Genomic DNA, 27,419 nt, shown 5'->3' with positions numbered 1-27,419 from the left:
GGCAGAGTTCCACTTTTAAATTACAGTCCAGCCCTCAGAACAGCAGGAGGAGGAGGAGGAGGAGGAGGAGGAGGAGGAGGAGGAGGAAGAGGAGGAGGAGGAGGAGGAGGAGGAGGAGCTCTAACTGACAAAACTCTGCATACAAATCACACCAACATGGCTCCTGTGTCGGCCAATCAGAACTCATGTTGCTGTTTGTGTTTTAATTTTCCTTCAGGTTGACGTTACTGCCTGATTTTAGCCACAATGAAGCCAGAGGACCTTTTGGACACTCTGAAGGATTTAACAGACGATGAGCTCAAAGAATTCAAATGGTATCTGAAGCAGCCCGACATCCTGGAAGACAACAAAACCATCAGAGTGTGCGAGCTGGAGAAGGCTGACAGACGAGACACTGTGGATCTGATGGTCAACACCTGTGGACTTCGTGGAGCTCTGAAGGCGACCAAGAATGTTTTAGAGAAGATATCCAGGAACGATCTGGTGCAGAGTCTGTCAGACATCAGCTCCAGACCAGAAGGTCAGTCACACTTTTTCTTTTATTTGTATTTTCTCCCAGTAGGATTACCGAGTCCCCTACCAGAGCCCCATGCCGGACTCCATTCAGGGTCTCTAAGAAAGCTGAATACTCAGAACTGCTGTTCGGTGCATAGGCACAGACAACAGCCAGCGTTTTCCTCCTCATAACCTGTAGGCATAGGGAGGCAACCCTCTTGTCCACCGGGGTAAACTCCAAAATAACGGCACTCAGCCGGGGACTTGCGAGTATCCCCACACCTGTCTGATGCCTCACACCCTGAGAGACTCCGGAGAGGAGTCCAATCCCTATCCAGAAGAACGGTTCCAGAGCCGAGGCTGTGCGTCGAGATAAGCCCCAGCAGATCCAACTGATAGCACTCCACCTCCCACACCAGCTCTAGCTCCTTCCCCACCCGAGAGGTGACGTTCCACATCCCCAGAGCCAGCCTCTGCCACCCAGGTTCGGTCCGCCAGGACCCCCTGCCTTCACTGCCACCCAACTGGCAGCGCACCCGAACCCAACGGTTCCTCCCACAGATGGTGGGCCCACAGGATGGAGGAACGTTGACCACATAGTTTTTTCAGGCTGTGGGCTCCGTGGTGTGCCTGGCCACCAGGCACTCACTGTCAGTCCCCCTTCCAGGCCTGGCTCCAGACGGGGACCCCAGGCTTCTTCTGGGCAGGGTCATTTTTCTCCTTCCTCGTTTTTCCATGGAGTCTTTAGATGAGTAATCAGTCAAACTGTAAATATAACACATAATCTGTGTCTGTCTTTGTGTCAGTAGATGTCAGTGATGTTGGACAGACTCCAGAGAACAGAGGACCTTCCTCCTCTCAGACTGAAGGTAAAACTGCTGTATTCTCTGCTCTGTACGGAAGCCCTGAAGGACAAACTCAAGTTTTAACTTTGGAAAAGTTAAATGTTAGCAAGTTTTACTTTCTGTGTGAAACATTATGACTGAGTGAAAGTGAGGATCAGAAAACTTATTAAGACTTTGCTGAAACAGCATCAGAGTCTCTGCAGGTTTTAAAAAGCATTGAATTATTCTTAATTTAAAGCATTAAAGGCTGTAGAAGCCATTAAGAAGTCTTACTAAAAGTAACATAACTTATGATTATTGTTATGACTGTCAGGGGACATTAGACATCTATAAACTGAAATGTTGTTGTGACAGGACTGAGCTGCAGGAGGCTGTATAATCCTTTTTATGGAGTTTCAGTCAGCATCATCAGACCGGCAGCGACCACTGTCACTACTGCAGCAAGGAAACCCATCAACTCATAATAGACAAGTGATGATTTTTAGAAAAGACTGAAATTAACTTATTTTAATTAATGCGTCCATTTTTCTGCATTTCATCTTGGTCCACGTCCTGTTAATGTATTAATTGTTATATATAGCTGAGAGATAAACAACACAGTTATATAACTGACTGTTTAGATGATAATTGACTTCAATGTTTCTAAGAGATTTACCTGCTGAGATATTATTTACATTTGAGTAATGCAGTCATCTCAATATACTGCATGCGCTTGTGCTTCTCGAACCAGGAGATCTGTCTCCTCGCTAGAAATTCTTTGTTTCCTCCTGGTAAATCTGCCAACATGCTGCCACTGTTCACGCTCCTGGCACACCTGCTTCTGAAATGTGATGAGAGCTGACTTTCTGATTGGTTTATTGCATGTTTGGCCCAAACTCACTTAATCAATCAATCAATCAATCAATCAATTAATCAAGGCTCTTGGCCACAGCTGTCAGCTTGTCCCGCTATGTGCTGCCACCACAAGGTGCAGGACAGGGCAGGATACCTCTGAGCCCTTGGCGCAAGACAGCAAAGGTGGATTTGGACACACTTTGAGTAAATTAAATCCACTACAGAACAAGAATAGTGAAAGTGATGCTACAGGACTTTTGTTTCTGACATTTCAACCAGTAGATGGCAGCAACACCAGCAGCTGTTCAGTGGTCACCAGTCCAGGGCTGTGGTTGTACTGGGCAGATCCTTGGTATGAAGGTTTGACTGTTGTAAAGTTGGGGTTTCTTAAAGAGAAAAATGTGTTCAAACCTGAACTTTAACTTTAGTGTTACACAATTACAAATTTCTCACTTTGACTGCACTTTACTTGTTTTCTGTCACACAGATGAGATTGTTCCAGTACCAGAGCCACGACACATCTCATATTACCAAAACATGCTTCAATCAAACCTCCAGGATGAGTTTAAGTCCGTACAACAGGCCTGGATGGAAAGAAAGGATAAGCAACCTCTGGATGAAATCTACACAGAGCTGTACGTCACAGCTGGAGGTGACGTTCACATCAACAAACAGCATGAGGTCAGACAGATTGAAGCAGCAGTGAAGCCAGCAGATACAGAGACAACAATTAAACCCAGTGACATGTTCAAACCTCCCTCTGGAAAAGAAAGACCCATAAAAACAGTGCTGACCAATGGAATCGCAGGAATTGGTAAAACATTTCTTGTGCGCAAGTTTGTGTTGGACTGGGCTGAAAGAAGAGACAATCAAGATGTGCATCTCATTTTCCCCTTCACCTTCCGCCAACTGAATTTACGGAAAGGTAAAGAGTTTAATTTGGCAAAGCTGATTCATAAATGCATCACAGAAACCAAAGGCATCCCAGAAGAAGCTCTTAATTCCATCTTTACATCTCTGCAGTCATCAGGAATCACCAACTTTGACAAAAGTACATTCAAAGTTCTGTTTGTTCTGGATGGACTGGATGAGAGCCGCCTTGAAATGGACTGTTCTTCTAAACGAAACCAGGACACAGACCTTGATGTTACAGAGTCCACCTCAGTGGATGTGCTTCTGGAAAACCTCATCAGGGGGAAACTGCTCCCCTGTGCTCGACTCTGGATAACCACACGACCTGCAGCAGCCAATCAGATCAGTTCTGACTTTGTTGACATAGTGACAGAGGTCAGAGGGTTCACTGACCCACAGAAGGAGGAGTACTTCAGGAGGAGATTCACAGATGAGGAGAAGTCCGGCAGAATCATCTCCCACATCAAGACATCACGAAGCCTCCACATCATGTGTCACATCCCAGTCTTCTGCTGGATCACTGCTACAGTTCTGGAGGACGTGTTGAAGACCAGAGAGGGAGGAGAGCTGCCCAAGACCCTGACTGAGATGTACACTGAGTTCCTGTGGTTTCAGGTTCATCAGACAAAAGACAAGTATGACCAAGAAAAATGCATTCAGTACATTGAGTCATTAGCAAAACTGGCTTTCCACCAGCTGACAAAAGGCAACCTGATCTTCTATGAGAAAGATCTGACAGAGAGCGGCATTGATGTCAGTGGAGCCTCGAAGTGTTCAGGAGTGTTCACAGAGATCTTTAAAGAGGAACGTGGGAGGAAGAATGATGAAGACAAGAAGATGTTCAGCTTCGTCCATCTGAGTGTTCAGGAGTTTTTGGCAGCTTTGTATGTGGAGATGTCGCTCATCAACGAAAACAAGAATGTGATGTCTGAACCAGGACAAACTGTTGGTGAACGTCTGCGAATGATTTTCAGCAAAACATCTGTGACAAAGGTCCACAGGTTTGCTATTGACAAGGCCTTACAGAGTCCAACTGGACACCTGGACTTGTTCCTCCGTTTCCTCCTGGGTCTTTCTCTGCAGACCAGACTCCCTCAAGGCCTCATGAAAAAGAAGAGAAGCCCACAGACCAATCAGGAAACTGTCAAGTACATCAAAGAGAAGATCAGTGAGAATCTGTCTCCAGAGAGAAACATCAATCTGTTCTACTGTCTGAATGAACTGAATGATGGTTCTCTAGTGGAGGAGATCCAACAGTACCTGAGTTCAGGAAGTCTCTCCCCAGATAAACTGTCTCCTGCTCAGTGGTCAGCTCTGGTCTTCATCTTACTGTCATCAGAAAAAGATCTGGACGTGTTTGACCTGAAGAAATACTCTGCTTCAGAGGAGGCTCTTCTGAGGCTGCTGCCAGTGGTCAAAGCCTCCAACAAAGTTCTGTAAGTACACAGATAACTGCGGATAATAATTGTATCATGTGTCAGGATGTTCTCTATTTTTGTCAAATCCAGCAAGAAACAAAAAATAGTAATTGTCTAAAAAATCTTGTCACCCCAATGCTTGATTGTTCAAGAATATGTTTTACATTGTAGACAACAGAAACGGTCTCAGTGTTTGTCTTTATCTCTAACTCTCCTTCAGGCTGAGTGGCTGTAATCTGTCAGAGAGAAGCTGTGAAGCTCTGTCCTCAGTCCTCAGCTCCCAGTCCTCGAGTCTGAGAGACCTGGACCTGAGTAACAACGACCTGCAGGATTCAGGAGTGAAGCTGTTCTCTGCCGGACTGGAGAGTCCACACTGTAAACTAGAGACTCTCAGGTCAGCATCTCTCAGGACTCTCAGGTATCTCTTGCCAGATGGCAGCAGGGTGGGCAGGCTGTGCCTGAGGTGGGTATTGTCTTTCAGTATTGTGTGGGGTCTGCACAGACGCCTGCCTGATATCACTGTTGCTCATTACATGGCTATCAGTGATGTTCTAGGTGGTTTTAATCACCAGCTGCAGAATCCTCCTGTCCTGGCAAAACTCAAGAATTAGCTCCTTGGTTTTGCTTATGTTGAGCTGTAGGTTGTTTTCTGTGCACCATTCTGCAAGATTGTTGCTTTCCTTACGATATTAGGTCTCATCATTGTTTGAAATCCGGCCAATGATGGTGGTTTGATCTGTGAAGTGTCCATGTCAGGGGTTGCAGTCATGAGTGTACAGTGCGACTGTCTTTGAGAGGACTTCTTATTTTCTTTTAATTATATCAGAGGTAGCATTCAACAATCATTTAAGTTGATCAATTCAGTATTTTTAAATTGGCAATGAAGCAAATTGCTCTGTGTTCTGTAAATGGCTGTACCTCTCAGCTCTGTGGACTGTTAAAGAGTCTTTTGGTTTTCTTTATACATTTCAAAACCTGTTTGGATTCACTCTCACTGCTCTCATGATCGTCTTTTTTTCGCAGTAGTAGGCAGCTGTTTTCTTTAAACAAATTCTTATAAATCCACTGTACTCTACCTAACCAGCACCAAACAGCAGACTGAGTTCAAGACTAGCTTTTGAAAAAAATATTATATCAGACTTCTTTTCCATTTTGCCATTCTTCTCTGCTGTGCCAGCTTTGGCAGGTTGTCACAAAAGTAGGCTAGTGTTTGTTAAGAAATTAGCAAAATCAACTTAATAAGGTGTTAATATATCAGTGTTGTGTTGTGCTGCCCCTAAGTGGTGAAAAAAATAACAAATACTGATCAAAATGCTTTTTCAATGATGCATTCTGGCATCATTTAACTGTTAAGTAACAATGGATTTCAAAGCAGTGGACTGAGGGGAAGATTCAACCATTAGTTTATTTTCATCTGTGTGTCCAGTCTGTCAGGCTGTCTGATCACAGAGGAAGGCTGTTCTTCTCTGGCCTCAGCTCTGACATCAAACCCCTCCCATCTGAGAGAGCTGGACCTGAGCTACAATCATCCAGGAGACTCAGGAGTGAAGCTTCTGTCTTCTGGACTGGACACTTCATCCTGGAGACTGAACTCTCTCAGGTAACTAATGTACTGAGAGTCCCAACTGAGACTGACCCCCTAACTACTGAAATATCAGACCAGGATCTGGTGTTGAACCTGCCAACTCTTTTTGACAAATGTAGTCATGTGTTTATACACCTGACACAAGGTTCAAAGTTCATACTTGATATTTGTAACAGCAGTTGACAAATCCATCTCAGCTCAAGGTCCATTTAATAGCTGTTCTTTAGCTGTTCTTTAGCTGTTCTTTAGCTGTTCTTTAGCTGTTCATGGGTCCCATTTCCAAGCTTCACTTGTCTAGAGTTCCAGCAATACAGCAGCCAACATTTCCAGAGGTGCTACTGTCACCAGTTCCTCAGCTGCATCTGTCTCCTGTTCCATTGTCCCTGAGTCCAGAACTGCGGTTGTCACTGGTTCCTGTGCTGCAGCTGCCTCATCTGCCTGCAGACCTGTAGCCCCGGGGCAAAACTCCAGAGCAGACACCTTCCTGATTGGAGAAAAGGGTTAAAAATTAACATTCTGATTAATTGCAGATGGGGTGTGGGCCAGATATAGGGTGCATTTACCTAGGGAGAGAGAGAGCGAGAGGGAGAGAGAGAGAGAGAGAGAGAGAGAGAGAGAGAGAGATGTTGTGTGTTCATTTACACACCAGGCATAGCACCACAATGTGATAGAAATTCCCATTTCTCTTGTAATCCTGTATCTGCATCTTGTAAGGACCAAAGGCCAGAGAAGAAAATATACTGAATGGATGGATCACAAGATAATATGAGATAGAACAAGCCAGAATTTCTGAACTGTTTATTGTTTATTTACCATCATGTGATAACAATATGCAACTCACCCCTTCCTGACCTTGCAGTTATCTGCTTGTAAAACACGTTTTTCAGCTTTGCTGCTAAGTGTACTGAAAGCAGCCTCTGTACTCATTAAAGTAGACTGTTGAATGTTCAACATAATTTAAAAGGTATACAGGCTCCAGAGACCAGCAGAGGTACGAGTCTCTAAACTGGAGAAAATAATGTGGGGGCAGGGGATGAATTATGCGTACATGTGGACTCTATTGTGCTGTATATTACTTTATCATTCTCTTTTGTTCAAATGAATTAGGGTATTAAGGTTGAGATCCTGATGCTTGATTGTTTGACTCATAAACTCATTTAGAGTAACTATAGTAATGTGATGTCTTTTACATTGTAGATAAACAGTCTCAGTGTTTGTCTTTATCTCTAACTCTCCTTCAGGCTGAGTGGCTGTAATCTGTCAGAGAGAAGCTGTGAAGCTCTGTCCTCAGTCCTCAGCTCCCAGTCCTCGAGTCTGAGACACCTGGACCTGAGTAACAACCACATGCAGGATTCAGGAGTGGAGCGTCTCTCTGCTGGATCCAATAGTCCACACTGTAGACTGGAGACTCTCAGGTCAGGATTATTTAATCCTTTAAAGGATGAACCATAACTGTCACATTATGACATCATTTTACTACTTGTCCTTTCAGACACTGCTATGAAAGCAGTATGTAATAAAATGTGTGTGACAAATCATATACAGAGATAAATATTTTTACATATGTACAAACATGTTTTTTAGGCTGAGTGGCTGTAATCTGTCAGAGAGAAGCTGTGAAGCTCTGTCCTCAGTCCTCAGCGCCCAGTCCTCGAGTCTGAGAGACCTGGACCTGAGTAACAACCACCTGCAGGATTCAGGAGTGAAGCTGCTTTCTGTTGGACTGAATAAACCACAGTGCAAACTGGAGACTCTCAGGTCAGGATTCGTCCTCTGATTAACAGACAACCATTTAAACTTTGTTTGACATACCAGTTAATATCTATTTGAAATGATACCACATTCAGCAATCGTTAAATCTGTTCTAATTAGTATTTTTACATTAAGAGTGGATCAAACAGCCATGTGTATTGTAAAAGATGTAAAACCTACAGAGAAATATCACAACTTTGCACTAGTGACCATGGAAGGGTCTTTCAGGTCAGACTCAGTCCCAGCACTCCCAGATGAAAATAAAACAAATATCATTGTGTGTGTGTGTGTGTGTGTGTGTGTGTGTGTGTGTGTGTGTGTGTGTGTGTGTGTGTGTGTGTCCAGTCTGTCAGGCTGTCTGATCACAGAGGAAGGCTGTACTTCTCTGGCCTCAGCTCTGAGATCCAACCCCTCCCATCTGAGAGAGCTGGACCTGAGCTACAATCATCCAGGAGACTCAGGAGTGAAGCTTCTGTCTGCTGGACTAAAGGATCCACACTGGAGACTGGAGACTCTGAGGTATGAACAGTCAGGGATCTACTGGAGAGCTCAGTACATAAGATTACTGAATTGATCTACTGGACATAGGACACGTCTCCAGTAAAGGTCTGTGGTTTACACTCAACATAAGTGAATAGAGTCTGAGAACCTAGAAATGTCCAAGTAGCTGTGACAGTCCAAGGTCCATCAGGATGACCATACAGTTCAGCACCCTGAAGAGCTTCCCAGTATGCAGGAGACACATGAGACTCCTAAAAATTCAAAGTACAATACAGACTACAGTAAATCCACGGGCCTACATAATAGAAGCAGTAAGAACAAGCAGCACAGTAGAAAATACGAAATATGAAATATGAAACAATTACTATATTTTTAAGTGACCAAGTTACCAGTGTCTCTGCCTTATACAATGAAAATGGTTGCTACAGGCTGCACAATACAAATAACAGTAATAAATATACAATTACTACATAATAATTGGCAAAGTAGCAGCATATGTACCAACAAGAGTAACATATAACATCTAAGTACTGTACCTGTTAGGGTAACCTCTAACATCAATCGAAGATCACTTCTGACAAGACTGACTGCTTAAAATCCAGTTTTTAATGTCACAGGAGAAACTGTGATCATTTGTAATGTTTTTTAGAGCGTCGAGGGGCCTGTTCCATTCTTCAGAAGGCTGATTGAGAGAAGGAAGAGCCTCATTTCAGAAAGTTGCAGTTTGACGTAGAACCTTAAAGCTCTGTTCAACCGCTCAGAGCGAGGCTGCACAAAGTTCTTCAGAGGGGGCGGGGCAGCAATATGGATAATCTTGTGTACTAAGTGAACATCAGAAAACATGATTAAGTTATCAAAGCTTAACATTTTATATTTCTCGATGAAATCATAGTGATGATGCTGTCGTGTTTTTTTGTATCTAGAACTTTCAGAGCTTGATTATAAAGTGATCTAACTGGATTTGAAGTGGTCCTGTTAGCTTGAGACCAGGATGATACACAGAACAGAACACAGGACAAGATCAGGACATTCAGATAAGACTTAGCGGCTTCAGGCGATAAAGAGTTTCTGATGTGATGAAAGTTTGCAATGTTATACTTGAGGACACAACATGTCTTTATAATGTGTTTTTTAAAGGTCAAAGAGGAGTCTAGGATTACACCTAGATATTTGTACTCATCCGCTTTTTTTATCCTTTGACCACGTTCACTTTGATGTTCACTTTGATTTAATTTGCTTGAGAAGTACCTGGTCGCTGTTTTCTTTGTGTTCAGCGTAAAGCAGGATAAGCTGAGCAACTCTGTTACTTTCTCCATTGTTGCAGATAATTTGGCACACACAACTACTTCAGCATCTTTCCCATGTGTAAAAATGTCTTCAGTGTACATCAATGTCCTCACTTCCTCCATATGGAAGATGTACATGCTGAAGAGCACCAGTCCCAGTATTGACCCTTGTACACACTGACAGTGATCAGTAAGATATGATTGAAATCTTTTAAGAACACTGGCAGAGAATTTAAAATTTGCCAGGTTAAACAGAAGCACACACTGGAGCCTAAAGGCCCCATGTTGGCCTGGCAGTTGGAGTGCAGGTTGTTGTGAGCGTGGAGCCGCTGGTGACCAACCATGTGAGACCACCGCTGAGCTGGTGCCCAAATGCATCACGATGGTCTAGATGTTCAAGTGCTGGGTCTTGCACTATCAGGGTGGAGTTGCAGGTGACATTCGGCAAGGGTTCGCAGCTAGCTGGGCCCATCATCTCCCGTCTGGCCAGGGAATCCAGTTTCCAGGCTGGGCACCACCGGCACAGGTGGTCGCCGCCCACCAGGCCCTGGCTTGGGACATCCATTGCTGGGCTGCGTCCACCAGGCTGGCTCGCCAGCCTTAGCACGGGGATGCCACTGCTGCTGTTGCCTTCAAGCTGCGAAGGCCCTAGGTCCGCAGAATGGTCACCACTGACTCCACACTCTCCGGCGACAAGGAGCAGCCATCGGAACACCCAGGGAGGAACGTCGCCTGGCAGAAGTAATATTACAGAGAATTGGATTAATCCCAGGTAGTCCCAGTGGTGAATGGAGCGTTAGGGGCTGTGAGCCCCGAACTGGGGGAGTGGCTCCAACATCTGTGGTGACTGTCCAAAAGAGAGGAGTACTAGGGACAGCTAGGATACTGATAAAAAAAAAAAAGACCAGACCTCTGGTAAAAGACACAGACCACCTGACCAGACCTACCTCAAGTTTTAAAGGGAGATTTTAAAGTTGATATGGGGGGCTGTCATCCACCATGTTAGCAAAAATGACAAAAATGCTTCCCCCTTGTTAACCTGCTACCTCCATACTTTAGTAGCAGAGAGAGTGCAGGAGAGTTGAACTGAGTCTGTGTGTGAAATGTGTTTTATAAATGCAGCTGTTTTGTCGTCTTGGTGGATCTGAGTGAAGGTTCATGAAGATCATTGATGAAGAAGCTTCTGAAGGTTCATTCTGACTTTGTTTCTTCCTCCAGGGTGGATCATGATGGAGAGCAGAGGCTGAAACCTGGTGTGAGGAAGTGTAAGTGTGTGTTCACTGTGATTCATGAAAACAAGGCGGCTCATGTTCAAGTAGTTTAAAGCAAAAGCTTCTGTATCTGCATTCAACTGTCAGTTTGAAAGAAGATCCAGAAAGATGAGAAGTTTTGATCTAATTAACAGTCAGTCTGTTAATGAAGCAACAAATAAACCCATCAGGTGTGTTAGATGATAAACTGCTGCTGTGTTGTGTCTCGTTCTCTCCATCAGATGCCTGTGAACTCACAGTCGACACAAACACAGTAAACACAAACCTCCAACTGTCTGACAACAACAGGAAGGTGACATGTGTGGAGGAGAAGCAGCCATATCCTGATCATCCAGAGAGGTTTGACTTCTGCCCTCAGCTGCTGTGTGGAAATGGTCTGACTGGTCGCTGTTACTGGGAGGTCGAGTGGACAGGAGGGGTTGAAATATCAGTGAGTTACAGAGGAATCAGCAGGAGAGGAGACAGTGATGACTGCAGGTTTGGACGGAATAATCAGTCCTGGAGTCTGAGCTGCTCTGATGGTGCTGGTTACTCTATGTGGCACAATAACAGAAGAAAACACCTCCTGCTCACATCTTCCTCCTCCTCCTCCTCCTCCTCCTCCTCCTCCTCTGTCTCTCACAGAGTAGCAGTGTATGTGGACTGTCCTGCTGGCTCTCTGTCCTTCTACAGAGTCTCCTCTGACAAACTGATCCACCTCCACACCTTCAACACCACATTCACTGAACCTCTTTATCCTGGATTTGGGTTCTGGTCCTCTGGTTCCTCAGTGTCTCTGTGTTCACTATAGGAGGGAAGTCTGTCTCTCAGACCAAACAAATGGTCTGTCTCCGCCTCCCTGATGGGCCAGTGATGTCTAACTTAGTTGAGATGAGACAACATGCCATAGACCTCTGCAGCGTCCTCTTCAGGATCCAGGACTATAACAAAGAGTGCGCGGACAAGTTGTTGCCCGGCCTTCCTGAGCCCGGCTGTGAGCGCAGAGCTGCCCTTGACCCCAACCTCTCCCTGGAGGAGCTCACTGCTGCTATGGGTCATGTGGCTCCTGGTAGGGAACTGGACTGCCTGTAGACATTTACAGGATCTTCTGGTAGTCAAACTGTGAGAGGTGCTGCAGGACCGTTTTCAGACAGGACTGTTACCACCATCCTGTTGACATTCAGTATGGAATGAATAATCCACAGAATCTGCACCAGATAGATCCATCATGGACCGTCTTTTATGTCATGAGACTTTACATCAATGTACTGATGTTGGAGTCATGTCATTAGATCAGGAGAAAGCATGGCTTTAATTTGGTTTGAGGGCTCAGGAGAACATTTGTCGTTTTCTCTTTTTATCAGTGGTCCAAGGAGAACAAGGAGAAATCATGAGGCGTCCATGACATGGTTCTGACTCTGACTGGGATGCTGCCAGCTCAGCTTAGGGTAGAGTTTTACACACTGACCAAAATAACAGATGTTTTTGTGAACATCTGGGGTGTGCAAGCATGTTCTTAATTATTTCTGCTTTGGGTATTTTGCATTAATTTGTCTACACTAAAATGAACAGTTTTAATTTTTTTTTCTTTCTTTCTGTATTTTGCAATCTGTTTTTTCCCATCAATCAGCATGTATACAAAATAAAAACTCAGGTTCCACATAGACATTTTTGCACGATTGAAAGTATGATTTTTTTCATGTCTATGAATATCTATGAATGGATATGGATGTATGTCAGAGTTTCAGGGATGTAAGAACCATGTTAATGAGACTAAAGCAGTATGTGGTCGGGGGCAGATCTAAACCACCTTGTGCTGGAATATGATGCTCTTTCTGAAAAATCCATGGACTCAGAAGTCCAGTAATGTATTGTGGATCCCAGGAAGAACAGCTGCTGCCCTGCTGAGGAAAACTCATACACAGCATCACGCAGCCCAGGGCCTCATGAGTATCAACACACCCACCGGGAACCAGCCACCCTGGTAAACCTAAAACATGGATGGGCTGTCCTCCACTGATGATCTGTAGGGATGGAAACTGATAAGATTTTATTGATACCAATGCCATAAGCAATTCATTTTATTGATCCAATTCCATATTGATTCCTGTGGATTTTCTGTGTGGAAAAAAGGGTTTCTATTATTATCATAATAATTATTGTAATTGTTGTTATGTGTAAGGTTTGCACGAGTCTGAAACTGGCCGTCAGTGGTGTAAAGTTCTGCATCAGTTGATGCTGACAGACTGTGTTTGGGAGTTTTCATGTTTAATGTTCATGTCGTACTTCAACCACTGGGGGGCGCTGTATGATTCAGACTTGTGAGGTTCACATATGGTGCAGATACAATGCTGAGACACAGCCCTTATTTGCATAATGCCCACGATGCATTGTTTAAGTTTACTATTTTATGTTTCAAAATACGAATGTTACATTTTGTTAATGTTTTTAATGTGTAGTTGTCACTTTCTGTTAGTGTTTGTTGAGAAAATGGTGGTTTATGTCATTTTTGTGCTGATTTAGAGACATTTTGGTCGACGCTGTGAGTGAGGGGTCTTGTACACTTCACCACTTCAGCTGGAGCTCCTATGAAAGAGGCAGGATTTATTATTTTTGCTGAGTGTTATATGCTGTAAGAAGAGAAGCTCATGTTTTGATGTGTCAGATATGGCAGCGATGGGAAACAAAGCAGTATGTGCAGACCAAAAATACACACATACATACAGATTTAGTCAGCATGGAAATCAGTAGCAGAATTAAAATCATATTTTCTTAATGATGTTGATGGATTTGTAATTTTAGAACCAGTTCTAAAGTGTAACTGGGTCTCGATACTCATTCCTAATGATCTTCGAGGTCTGGATGGTTCATGACAGGAGAGTAGAAATGTACTTCACTCAATATCTACTCAACAATTCACTGCTTTATAACCCAACAGTTTTACTTTAAAATAAATTCTGTGAAAAACAGATATATTTGGCTCCTAATATTTTTGTACTTTTATGCAGGACTATTACTTTGTCTGTGGTATTACTCCTTGAACACACTTGTACAGGCCAAGAGATTTAAAAAGTAAAAAGAAAGAAAAGCATGATGTGTGTCCTATCTCTTCTAATTTATTTTTTTGTTTGTTTGTTTGTTTGTTTGTTTTCTCATTGTTTTCTTATGTCAGTAAAGTCCAAAAGGCTTCATTTGTGTATTCAAATCACTAAAACTTTCTTTTAGGGGAGAACGCCCTCGTAGCCCCCGACCTGATTCTAGTTTCGTATCATGTTAACTTTTTCACTACTCTAGAGTTTGTAGGTCTCAGTTTAGATCTGGAGGACTGAAGGAGCTTCTCACAGCGCCGTGTGGTAACCACCCTGACAACTGCTTACCTGCAGGAACGTTCCTTAGAAAAGCATTCTGTGATCATAGCATTGGTACGACCCACCCCAAGGTCCACAGCTTGCATGCCAGCTTGCAAACCTCTGTGTATGAACATGTGTTTAGGGAAAAAAACTTGGCCAATGCAAAGCACGAACTGCCAGAAGTTCTGCATGGTGATCTCTGAGCAGCAGAGCAAAATCTTTGCACGTTCACTCAGGCTGCAGCAACTTCTTACCCATGTTGCCAAGGTTGAAACAGTTTCCCCTCTGCTGCCTTCCCCTCATTCAAATGACTGGAGGCAACGAGGTACAATGCTGTGGTGTGAAAAGGCTGTAAAGAACGGACGTGGCCACCGGAGATGTTTGTAGGCCACTAATGTTTACAAGCACTGAGAGATTTTCCCAGCAGGGGCAAGTTTGGTACAGATCATTGGTACCATCCAGCCTTCCCAAGGAACCTCTGTAGTGGTTTTAGGTTTGAAGGAACAGGGGATTCTGGGAAAACTCTGCCTTTTCAGCATCCAACACCACATCAGCAACACAGACAACATGACCCAGATGAAATACCTTCAGAACATTTCTACATGCTGTCATAGTGCTGCTCCGAGCTCATGTCAAATATGGGAATGGACAGATTGGATGGCAGTGAATTCAAAGTATTAATGTAATTTATAATCATTATAAAACATGAGGTTTGCACAGTGACACGACATCTTTAGTCCCTTCAGGCTTCACGTATATAAAACATACGTGAAGGATAATGTACAGGGAGCGGGTCATTGTTGCAAATTATTACCACGGCAAATAGGTACTCGATTCTGATTGGCTGCTGGGTCGAACTTTAATCAGGCCCAAGCCTAACGAAATTCTGTCCAAACACGACCTGAACCCGTCCCTCATTAGCATATTTAAGCCTGAACCTCATTATAGCTCAACATTTTCCTCAACAAGCTTCCCTATATGGACCAAACTGTAGAGTCGGCCATGACCGGGTCAATACATGGAGGGAATCTGAATTAAGTTGGGGAGGAAAATGAAAACCAAAAAAAATTAATACTACTACTGCTGATGATAACAATAATGATAATAAGCCTCCCAGGAGAGGAAAGACACTAGTTGTACATTGAGTGGGTTATTATTGCAAATTCTACCACAGTTTAGGTGAATCCTTGATTCTGACCATGGAAACGACTCGTCTTGAACAAACAATGGCGGCTCCTGAAGAGGCGAGTGTAAATACTGACAGCATCAGTTACTATATGAGAACTGGAGAGTATTTCTTCTCTGAAAGAAGAGTGAAGGACGGCACTGAAGGCTTTTACAGATGGAAAACATGTTTTCGCTCTTCTTCCAGACAGCTTTAGTGTCAGTTCGGTCAGTTGATCTGATTGGTTGAAGTTTGCTCGTGTTTGTACTGTGAATTGGTGAAATCTCTGAAACTGAAATTTTTGCTGTGTGGGCTTTGAAATTGTGACATTTTTGCTGTGAAATAGTGATTTATTTATTTATTTATTTATTTTTTGCTGTCTGTGCTGTAAAATGGTGGCATTTGTGTTATGAAATGATGATGAGTCTGTGTGCGTCGTGTTGAAGTGAAGTAGTTTGACAGATTGACAGCACATCATTCAGAGAGAGGGATGAGAGAGCGAGGGGCAGAGATACACGCCGTAAACAGCTGATTCACTTCTCTCCAGTTGATTTTGAATGATTTAGTTTTAACAGCTGGCACTTTTTTGTTTGTCCTTGACCTGCTGGAACAGCATCCTCACTTTGCTCTGGGACGTCTTGATTTACAAATTAAACAGTTTACAACAACCTAAACCTTTGGCTGCCAAAGTAATTTTAAAGGATATGTAATCATAAAAACTCAACACACACTGGCTTTAAGATTAAAACACAGTTTGAATCAGTGCCAATGTGATAAATTCAAAAGGGGGAAAAAAAGGCAAGAACACTGAGGACAAACTGAGTCGCTTCCAGCAGCTCGACACCAATAACAAACCAGAGTGAGACGAGTTTGACGAGTTTAACTCTGCAGGCTGTTGGTGAAGGTCACAGTGAGACTGTGTCATATATAATGTACATATCCTCCAACATACACTGTGTGTGTTATGTGCGTTCATAATATCACCTCTTCTGCACATATTTTTCAAGGTACAGGGAGGTTTCACTGCATGAGGGAAACCACTAAACAGTAAATGACATGTGGAATAATTACACAATCTTACAAGTAAAATTTAAAAATAAAAATTGACAAATGTCCACCTGAAGAACATTTTCTACAGTAAAGAAGTAAAAGTAAAAAGTAAAAAAGTGAGACGTAAAGAAAGATTTCAGTTTCAAATGTACAGTAACGTCACTTCATGCTGACGATCTGTATCATGTCCGCAGCTGTCAGTCATCCTGCAGCTCTGGTATCAGCTGGTGTTCAGCCTGCAGACATAACAAACCGCTCAGCATCACGTTTCTCTTCTCACACTGAAATCAGCAGTGCAGAAAAGTGCAGAGCTGAGTCACTGCGGACGAAAAACTCTCACGGCTAAAATAACACATTCAAACACAACATGGTGATTTCAAACACCATCACAACTCGTCCTCTCTGAAGAATAAACTTGAAATAAATATATTTCTGTTTAAAACTGATTAGAGACGTTACACGGCCAAATTCTGAGTGTTTCAGAGCAGTGAATCACACTGACTGAACATTTTACTACTTCTGTAACAACTGTGTCCAAAAAAAGGGTTCTGCAGTACAAATAGTGAGCTGAAGCCACAGACTGTATGTTAAAGAGGTTGAAATCCTGTTTAATATAAAATCTATGGTTGGAGTGAGTTGTTTCCTCCTGCCTCCTCCTCCGCAGACTGCAGGAGTGCAAGACACGCTCAACATCATAAACTGACAATCACAAGTGAGAACAAGTCCTCCACTGTCAGTAGATCAGCTGTTTATAACTCTGTCAGTTGTCTGTTGATGTAAAATTCAGTCTGTTATCCTGAAAACAAAAACCCACTGCTCTGAAAATACACACTGTGGAGCTGGACTTCACTGCTGCCAGACTCTATGAACATTTTGAACAATTTAAGAGCTCATTCAGCATTAATTTGAACTCCAGTTAACCTGAAACGACCAAACAGTAACACAAGTTACAGGCCAGAATGTAGCTTTTGCTTTGTTGCTGGAGAAGTCAGTTTGACGTTTCCTTAATCTGGGCATATTGTGGTCATTTTATTATTTAGTACAGATTTCTCCTTTGAGAAAATACATACAAATAAACAAAGCTTCATAAATTTAAATCTGTTCAGGCTGATTCCTTGGCCTCTGGTATTGCTGCTTACATCTTTTGCAAGAGCAGTTCATCTGAACAACTTCAAACTCAACACTGTATTTCCTTGGGTTCCGCTCTGACATAGTTGCGTACCCTAACAATGCTAAAGTATTCACGTCATTTGAGTGCACAAGCTCTCATGACCATTTTATGGCCTCAGTTAAGTCAAACCTCATTCAGTGTCTATGAATAGACTATGTTTCAAACTTATGGAATAAAAAAGTGATGTATTTTCACCCCTGCTTCTCAACCTCTCTGCAGCAGCGATCCACGAAGAAATCACAGACCCGCCAGATGAGAGCTCAGCTTGTAAACCTGTGTGCAGCAGCGACCATGGAGGAGCTGAACGTGTTGTTCACAGTAAGATAATGAGTCTCTCTGTCCATGTTGACTGCTGACCGGAGGAGAAATATATTTGAAAGTCAGGTTGCCACAGTAAAGAGAGGATGGATGTAAAGGAAATAATATCTGGTGAGTACTGGCTGCACTGACACACAAACACACACAGGGTTTTTCCACTGCTGTTTTTGGCTGCGCTGAGCCACACTGAGCTGTGCTGATTTGCATTTCCGTTACTGTATTTATTGTGCCGTGCCTGAGATGGACCTACTCTGGAGTGGGAACAAAGCAAACCCAACTTGCCCCCAAGCAGGTTGCAGTCATGTCTTGCCAACCGCGGCCAAACCGTGATGAGCCAGACCTTCTACCTACTGCAGCTGTAATGGTGAACATGAGATCTTCGTTCTCTCCTTCTTCATGTGTTCTTGGATGTACTGTAGTGAGCAGAGAGTGGGCTGTACCCAGCATGCCCCTCTGCGATGTTAACAGGGATCACCAGAGGAGGCAAAAGTCTGTCTTTACTGCAGTAGAAGTACAGATACATGCGTAAAAGTAGAAGTACTGATTAAACTTGTTTACTGCACTAAAAGTGAAAAAGTTTAGGCTCTGAAATGTCCTCAGAGTATAAAAGTAAAAAGTCGTCGTCTGAAGGACATTTTTGACTGTTTCTGTCTAAAGTTGACTGAACCTCAGCTCTTCTCTGCAGTCAAGTCTTCCTCTGTTACGTCTTTTATGATGTTTTCATTTTGTTATGTTAATACACTGATATGTTGCTTTTTCCAGATAAGTTCAGATAACTTGTTAAATGGCTTAGATTCGGCTCTACACCTGGTCAGTCCCTCCAGGATTTCACAGGCTGTTTTTGGGATTATTGCAGCCTAAAATACCTGATTTGATTAATTGTGTGTCACGTTGCATTTCTTTTCTTTTCTTTTCTTTTTTTTTTTTTGGCAATGAAATTGCGGAAGCAAGGAAAATTGCACAAGAAAGTTGTGATTTTTTTCTGTTATAATCAAAGGCCTGGTTGAGTGTAAGTGGATGTATCAGAATGGTTTCATGGTTTTATGTATCACTCTCTATGACATTAAAAACTGTGCAGATTGAGCCTTTGACTTGACAACTTTATCAGCTAATAATGTGTTGCTAGGCAACTGTATTTTTTATTTATTTATTTTTTTTTGTCCATTTGCAACTTTTGGTCTCTGCCACAGTTATCAAAGTAGTGTAACTTTCTTGGTAAGTAACTGCACCTCGCTCGCTACATCCAGCTTCTCCTGAGGGCTGAGCATCGCTGCGATACACCCTGCCTGTCTGAATTTTGGCAGAACCTCCCTCCATCTGTTACATACATGCAGATATTAAAATAAATGCAAGGCCTGCTCCGTCCCATCTTTCATACTTATATGCATGTGTAAATATGAGTTTTATATCAAATTTATTTTATCCTGCCTGCATCAAATAAAAACTGGCATCAAGTTTCATGGCAGCATTTTCAACAGAAGTTGGCAGCAATGCTCAGGGTGACCATGTTTTATCCTGCAGCGTCTTGAACCAGTCACATGATGATTGTCAACATCTGTTGTGACTCATGGATTTCACATTTGTGATTTCCATTAATTAGTTGTGTGTTTCAGATTTGCAAAGTGTTTGGAAAATGCAGTAAGTCGTACACCTCCCAGCCTCTGTACCACCTTCTTCACATCACACACACACACACACACACACACACACACACACACACACACACAACACACACACACACACACACACACACACACACACACACACAAACACACACACACACACACACAAACACACACACACACACACACACACACACACACACACACACACAAACACACACACACACACACACACAAACACACACACACACACACACACACACACACACACACACACAAACACACACACACACACACACACGTGTGGGTAAAAATAAAAGCACAGGAGGAATGTGACTGGTGATAATCAGTCAGCAGAGATAAATTCTGACACCTCATTGTTGGAACTTGCTGGGAAACCAGTCCACCAGTGTGATACTGCTGGTTTATTATCATCAACTGTGAAAAATCTGTAGGTACAGTGTCGTCTTCCTGTCCAGCTGCTATAATTTAGATGATACAAAACCTTATTCTGCATCACTTAAACAAGAAGCAAACCAGCTGCTCTGTGAGGTTTTAGTCCTCACTGTCAAGAAAACCAAACTGTCAGACACATGAACCAAAGTACCAGACAAATTTTAGTCTCATTGTGTTGCTTGATAATCAAAGTTAACGAAGAACACAAATGTTTGTGCTGAATTGGACGGGAATCTATCTGATAGTCACAGTAGGTTTCATGGGAAACATGAACAAATGATTTAAGTTTCTTCTCGATCCATTCACTAGTTGATGTGATAGTTCAGTCTTGACCTGCAGCGTGATTTTTGTCTTTCAGGCAGCTCGAACCATCTGATTGGTTGAGACTGGAGGCTCTGCAGCCCGCAGACAATCTTCAGGGAAAAGCAGGAATAAAGGTTTGCAGCCATTCTGGACACTCCCTGAAAATTTAAGGTTTATTAATTACACACCAAAAAACTAAATGGTTAGGTAGCTGAAAAATGGAGAGACAACTTCACCATATCCACCACTGGTGGGGGAAAACTGTACAGTTTGTCCTGAGGGGGGCGCCGGAGGAAAGTTCATACTGGTTCATTTAGTCAGCAACTAAATCCGACAGGAAACTCCATCCAGCAGCTTGGCCTGACTCTCCCATAGACTGTCACTGAGCAGGAAGAACCTTTGGAACCTAAATCTAAACATAAATTGAACATAAATGCTGAATGTGAGCTCACTCTCATTTCTCCCAAACATAAGAAACCTTGGTATCATATTCTACTTAAAGTATAACCTCAGTATTTTTCAGCCTGGACTCTATTTTCTCATGTTTTTGTGTCTCAGTGATTAATGGTGACAATAGTTTTTAAAGTGTGTCCAGTGTTGAGGGAGAAGCTGCAGCCGTCAGCTGTGGGACAGGATGTGATGTAATTCTTACCAGTCAACCGTCAAAGTACATCCACTGAAAGTGTGTTTTAACTCTGACAGGCTCACATTATTCTGACATTATGGAGAGAATCCCTAATGAAACTGAGATTTTTGATAAGTTAAAGTTTGATAAGAGGAAGATAAGTTTGGTTTAGTAACCAGAAACAGCTGCATTATTGTTCTCGCTAAATTACCCAGACTCCCGCTGCAAAAATGTAATTGCATCATCGTCATCTTCATTAAAAGTGGACAGAAACAAAATAAAACTCACCAAAAACATCTTGGTTCGTCTTTTCATGGCTCTAACAATCACCAACTCTTAATTCATTATAATCATCATTATAATATTCTGGCTGGAGATCTGTGCCAGAACCTGACGGGACCCGATGGGTTTGGTTTGGGTCGGGTCTTATTTCTCACATATTTCACAGGCTCACATCAGGTTCAGGCTCTACTATATTTATTATTTATTTATTTTCATGTTAGTCGCTGCCAGTTCAGTTCCCTGCATGTATTGTCCTCGTCACTGAAAACTGCTCCTGTTTGGTGCACAGAGGGAGGCTGGTTAAGAAAAATGTCAGACTGTAATGTGTTTGGGACTGAAATATGCAAATGAGGGTCAGGTTCAGGTTGGGGTCAGGTTGAGGGTCAGGTTCAGGTTGGGGTCAGGTTGAGGGTCAGGTTCAGTCAGCATCAGGCCTCAACAGGCTTAACTTTTCAGGCCCAATTAAAGCACTACTGCTACACGCCGTTTCTCTGAGGTTCCACCTCCCTCTTGTTCCTCTCCTGATATTTTCATATCTAACTCTAGAAATTATGAGTTTATTTCAACCAAACTAGATTTCAAACAGGAAGACACTCCAGGCAAAACAAGTGGTAACAACAAGGATGAAAAAATGAAGAGATCTTTACTGCAGTGGCTAAATTATTTAAAATGCCAACATGTTTTGACCACTGCAGGTCTTCATCAGGACTGTGAACAATCTGAGCCTGTCGGTCTCTAAACAAGCACCGTCTGAGAGTACTGGACCAGTTTCAAACATTGTCTCCATGAGTCACTTAGACACAAGAAGAACAAGAACACCTAACAGTAGGTGGCGATAGTGCTCCACTTAAAAATAGTAGAAGAAGAAGAAGAAGAAGAAGAAGAAGAAGAAGTTCTGAGATCAGTGTAGGCTGGTTGACAGGGAATCCAGGGCCTGAGGGGATTTTAGAGCAGCTCTGACTGGACTCTGACTGCAGGGACGGTGATGTTTTAAACAGTGAGACTTGTGTGAAGTTAAACTGTGTACTTTCATACTGCTCGTAGCAACACATTCAAAGTCATCATCTTTTTAGCATAACGTTCGCCGCGGCGTCTCCAGACTGTCACATCTGTCACATGTGCTCTCATCAGTGAAGAGAACAGGGTCCCAGTAGTGAACCGGCCTGTTCTGGTGTTCTCTGGCAGATACCAATGGAGCTGCATGGTATGAGACTAGGAGCACAGGTCCCACTAGAGGACGTCGGGCCCTCATGCCACCCTCATGGAGTCTGTTTCTGGCAGTTTGGTCACAAACATGCACACTAGTAACCTGCTGGAGGTAATTGTGTAGGGCTCTGGTGGTGCTCCTCCTGTTCCTCCTCACACAGAGGAGCAGAAACTGGTCCTGCTGCTGGGTTGTTGTCCTTCCACGACCCTGTCCAGCTCTCTTCATGTAATGGCTCGTCTCCTGGTATCTCCTCCATGCTCTTGAGACTACCTGTGCAGCCTGTCCAAAGAGTCACAGACTGTGGCTCATATGTGCAAACTTTTATACCGTTTTATACTTTGTAGGCTGTAGGTTGTGTATTTATTGGAACTGCCACAAGGTCTCATACTGACTCTTAAACAGATGAAGCAGATGATCGCTAGTAGTCACAGCTGCCTTTTCTGTAATATTAGACTGAGGTAAACTGATTATGGAAACACTTTATATTAACACATCATTTATGAGTCTTTACAGGTGATCAGTTGATCCGTGTGGCAGAGAAAGATGGTCTCACCTGCTAAGGGACAGTCTGGGAGACACTCGTAGGAAAAGAAGTTCCTTTGCTAACGTATATCTTAGAAACCTTTGCAGAACGCTAAGGTGCACTGAAGCTTAGAAACGCAGTGCAGAAAGAGTTGAGTCTCACTCCCAGGACATCAGATGCCAACGTTTTGTGTTGGAAAAAATTCCGAGCAGCAAAATGATGAGAAGATATGTGAAGAGACGAGAGGACAGAGTCACCAGGACACTTCAAGTGTGTCAAAAATCATGATTGAAGGGATTATGTTTATATGAGCCAATACATTGTTATTTCTAGAGGAAAATATTGCATATAATGCATTTAAAGTTTGCTTTTTACTCTTTGTGATTACATTTATGCTTCAAAAATCATAAAGTGGTGTTTGTTAATAAAGATAATCTTGCAGTGTCTTGATCGTATCAGAAACCTTTTATTTTCTGCTCTAATCCGAAATCCAGTGGAAAAATCCTGTTGGCTTTTTGTGGAAGACGTTAAGTTCATGGTTGGACTACAACGATACGCCACCACCGCAGAGCTGCCACCGCCTCTTACTTCCATTTCATCTGTACGTTGGCCTCAGAACAACCAATCATATCACAGAACTCACTATGATTCATGATTTGAGACTCTAATCTGTCCATGCAGAGGACGGACAGATAAGACCAGGACTGTCTGTACTGTCCTGCTGTTTTGTTGGACCTTGGCAGCAAAGTGAAATGTCAGTGAATCAGCAGCTGGATCTGTCCTGTGATCACACACACACACACACACACGCACACACACACACACACACGGAAGAAGTCCTTTAACTGACCTTGTTAACTGATCCTGTCATGTGGCACCGTGCAGCGTTTAAAACTGAAGTCCAGACGTCGATGACGTTTCGCTGCCTCTGAACATGTAAATGAATAACAAAATGTTCTAAACGTTCCAGTAAACACCTGGTAACCACTTCAATTTCCAGGCCCCATAATTTCATGTTAACTGGGTCGTAACTACCAAGTAATATATTTTAAATTTCTAATAAATTACCCACAAAATATCCCTAGATTTCGTGGTTAATAATGTGATAATTAATGAAAACCATTTCCATGTTGTTGGTTGTAATTCCAAAGCAACATTTTTTTTTAATTTCTCTGAATTTACCCACAAATTACCCCCAGATTTCATGGAAAGGATGTGATAATTCATAGGTGTTATTTTCATGTAAGTTGTAGCAGTACTTGCTAATTATCACATATTTACCTTGAAATTTGGGGTAAATCTGCAGTTAATTTCTAAGAAAGCTCCAGTATGTGAAATGAAAACAACACCTGAGAATTATCACACATTTACCATGAAATCTGGTGGTAATTTAGGAGTAAGAAATTTAAAATATGTTGCTTTGTAAATATCACATATTTACCATTCAATTATGGGACCTGGAAATTCAAGCATCACCAAACCCTTGTTTCAAAAAAATAGTAGTAATTTTCTGGTGATAATTTTAATTTAGATTTTGGAGCCACCAGGATGGAGGCCTTCGAGGACCTTCAGGACTGTGACATCACAGAAACGTAGATGAAGATGTTTTTTGTTTTAAAGTCTCAGTTTATAGCAGACTTCCTGTTGCACCTCCCCAGGACCTTGTGAGGTCTTCAGCTCTCTGGATGTCACCGTCTCCACGACGACCGAGTGGAAAATCATCACTCTGAAGGTTGCACAGATGTCATGTGAGTGCTGGTGGTGGGGGAGACACTTATCCCAGCATTCCTGCCTGTTGTGGCCCGTCGGCGTCACCAGCCCGCCTTACTGTTAGCTGTTATCTCCCCCACGTGTCGGTGGGGACGAGGAGCCGCTGGATGGCCCCCCGGGGCCCCGCAGAGCCTTGTATGGCCATGGCCTGCTGGGAGAGGGACGATAAGCAGCTCGCAGGCAGCTGCGCGTCCATGTTTAGAACAATGTCTGTTTCTGTTAAATTTAGAGTGGTTATCGGACGCAGCTCTCCCTCCTGGACGCATTCTCTTCTGCTGCTGCTTCTGCGTCAGGACCAGAGGTGAGTACCGGCTCAGAGAAGGGACAAAAAGGAGCAGATTTCACAGAGTTTATACATCAGAAGCACTTTTGTCGTCCAGCTGTGGAGGAGACGACGGCTCCCAGATGTGATGATGCTGGATTCTCGTGATCGTCCTTCAGCAGCTGTGATGATTCTGAGGCTCAACTGCTGCAGGATGTTGTAACAACGTTGTGCAACAGTTCTCTATCTGTCATAATATTACAGTGGAATGATTCTGTGTCCTGTTGGTGTGGTGATGATGATGCAGTCATGTCGTCATGGAGACGATGATTTTATTTAAAACTAATAATGTTGTAGAGGTTTCGCACTGATACAGTTATGTTGTAATAACGTTGTGACAATGTTTAGCAGGTGTCTTATTGTATTTATTTAGGGAGCTGGACGTTACTTTAAAATATGTTAAATATGTTAATATGATGCACAGGCGGGGGGAGTAACAGATTACATGTAACAGGATTACATTATTAGGATACAAAAAAGATAACTGTAAAATAGGTAATCAGATTACAGATGAACAAAAATGAACATTGCAGGATTACATTTTTAACATGCATTTTAAAAGTAAGAACAATACAGCAGGTTATTTAAATTTGAGTGTGAACTATTATCATAATTAGTTATTAATCTAAATGTGTATTCACTCATAACAAAGCAAGAACAGCTGAAGAAACAATTAACAAACCTACAAAAAACATAAAACAGCAGGCAACAGTTTCACCGTATTTGGTCATGAGGTAATCTAAAAGCAACGATCAGTAATCAGGTTACTTTACCTTAATATTGTAATACTTGGTTTAGAATACTGATTACATTTTTGAACAGGTAATTTTATCAGAATACAATTATTTTAATTACCTGTAAAAATTAAAAAATAAAAAATTAATCAGTCACCTAACCAAAGTATCACAATATCAATGTAATGTAATTTGATTACTGTTGGTTACTCTTGAATTACCTCATGAACAAATGTGGTGAAATTGTTGAACCTAATGTAATGTTTTATGTTTGTTGTTGGTTTCTTTATCGTTTGTTCAGATATTCACATTTTGTCAGTAGCACTCATCTTGCACTTGTGATTTAATGTTTCACTCAGAAACTGATTCTGTTTTTACCCACAAACCATCCTGATCATCGACATCACCACATACAGTCCCAACTTCATTTCTTCTTCGTAGTAGTATTGACAGATGAACTATCTATCTGTGTAGCTAACGTTAACAGATGTTCTGTGAAGCTAACATTAGCTGGTTGGTCTGTGTGGCTGCAGTTAGCAACTGGTCGATGCGGCTAGCATGGGTTGTTCTGTGTAGCTAATATTAGTGGTTGTCTGTGTCGCTAAGGTTAGCAGTTGGTCTGTGTGGCTAAAATCAGTGATTGGTCTACTTATCTAATGTTAGCGGTTGGTTTGTGTAACTACAGTTAGCCATTGGTCTACATAGCTAACGCTAGCTGTTGGTCTGTGTAGCTAACATTAGCGATTGGTCCATGTGACTAACGTCAGCAGAGGGAGGTGACGAGGAACTGAACGTGTGTAATCAGCTCATTGAACTGTGTTTGGAGTTTTGAGTAAATCCCAGAAGCTGTTGGACTGATTTATTTCTTCTCACACGCCTGCGTCGCTCACAGCTGGAAGGTACTACGTACCTAGTTTCATGAGTTTAGTCGTAAAATATCCAGAATGAGGTTCTGTGATTGAAACCTGTGCAGCAGACTGACAGCAGGAAGTTCACTGAGTGTATGCTAACATTACTCTTTATGCTAATAATACTTTTGAATGAAAATGTTACTGTTAATGCTAACATGATTTTTGATACTATTGTTATTTTCATTTTTAATATTATATTTCATGCTTTACCTTTTTTACTGCTAAGGTTTCTTTTTAATGCTAATTGTACTTGCTAATTCTTTTTAATGCCAACATTATTTTTAATACTAACAGTATGTTTAATGCTAATGTTATTTTTTAAATGCTAATTTAACTTATTTTCAGCCTTTGCTGTTTGTTGTTTTGAGACACGCAGATCATTTCTGGTCACCTATGGAGCTCATTGTGTGTAACGTCCTGGTTTTAGTCTTATCAGACGACCTGCTGCCTTTTCTCTTTGGAATCATACAAACTGTCATGTTGGCGAGGACAAGGACTGACGAGGACAAGGACTGACAAGGACAGGCTGAAACTGCTGCATTTAACTTTATACAGTATTTTTGCTGGTTTCCGGCAAATAATAAAGATAATTAACTCCAAAAAGGATTCAGATGGTGTCAACAGGGAGGAGGAGGAGGAGGAGGAGGAGGAGGGGAGGATGAGGAGGAGGAGCAGCAGCAGCAGCAGCAGCGTGGTGGTGGGTTAGTGGTGACAGTGTTATTATCAGACTGT

General features: G+C 42.4%; 2 protein-coding genes across 2 annotated transcripts in view; both read left to right on the top strand.

Annotated features, from left to right (window-relative positions):
- The first annotated feature begins 224 nt into the window (after positions 1–224).
- LOC146329309 (NACHT, LRR and PYD domains-containing protein 3-like) lies at positions 225–13,924 on the top strand. The gene is made up of 9 exons (XM_084714584.1): positions 225–520; positions 1,305–1,364; positions 2,662–4,522; positions 4,725–4,898; positions 7,331–7,504; positions 7,674–7,847; positions 8,187–8,360; positions 10,847–10,893; positions 11,121–13,924. The coding sequence occupies exons 1-9, from the start codon at positions 247–249 to the stop codon at positions 11,687–11,689; spliced, it is 3,507 nt and encodes a 1,168-aa protein (XP_084570710.1). The 5' UTR covers positions 225–246; the 3' UTR covers positions 11,690–13,924.
- Positions 13,925–24,921: 10,997 nt separating this feature from the next.
- Positions 24,922–27,419, top strand: part of slc8a1a (solute carrier family 8 member 1a) — a 33,013-nt gene continuing 30,515 nt past the window's right edge. Inside the window, exon 1 of the mRNA XM_084714545.1 lies at positions 24,922–25,021. The gene's annotated coding sequence lies outside the window, so the exon portion shown is untranslated. The remainder of the gene's footprint in view (positions 25,022–27,419) is intronic.

This window comes from Lutjanus erythropterus, chromosome 3 (assembly GCF_056507025.1).
Source record: "Lutjanus erythropterus isolate fLutEry1 chromosome 3, fLutEry1.hap2, whole genome shotgun sequence".
NCBI classification, from domain to species: Eukaryota; Metazoa; Chordata; class Actinopteri; order Lutjaniformes; family Lutjanidae; genus Lutjanus; species Lutjanus erythropterus.
The sequence above is the reverse complement of the archived record's forward strand: the minus strand, read 5'-3'. Positions and strand labels throughout refer to the sequence as shown.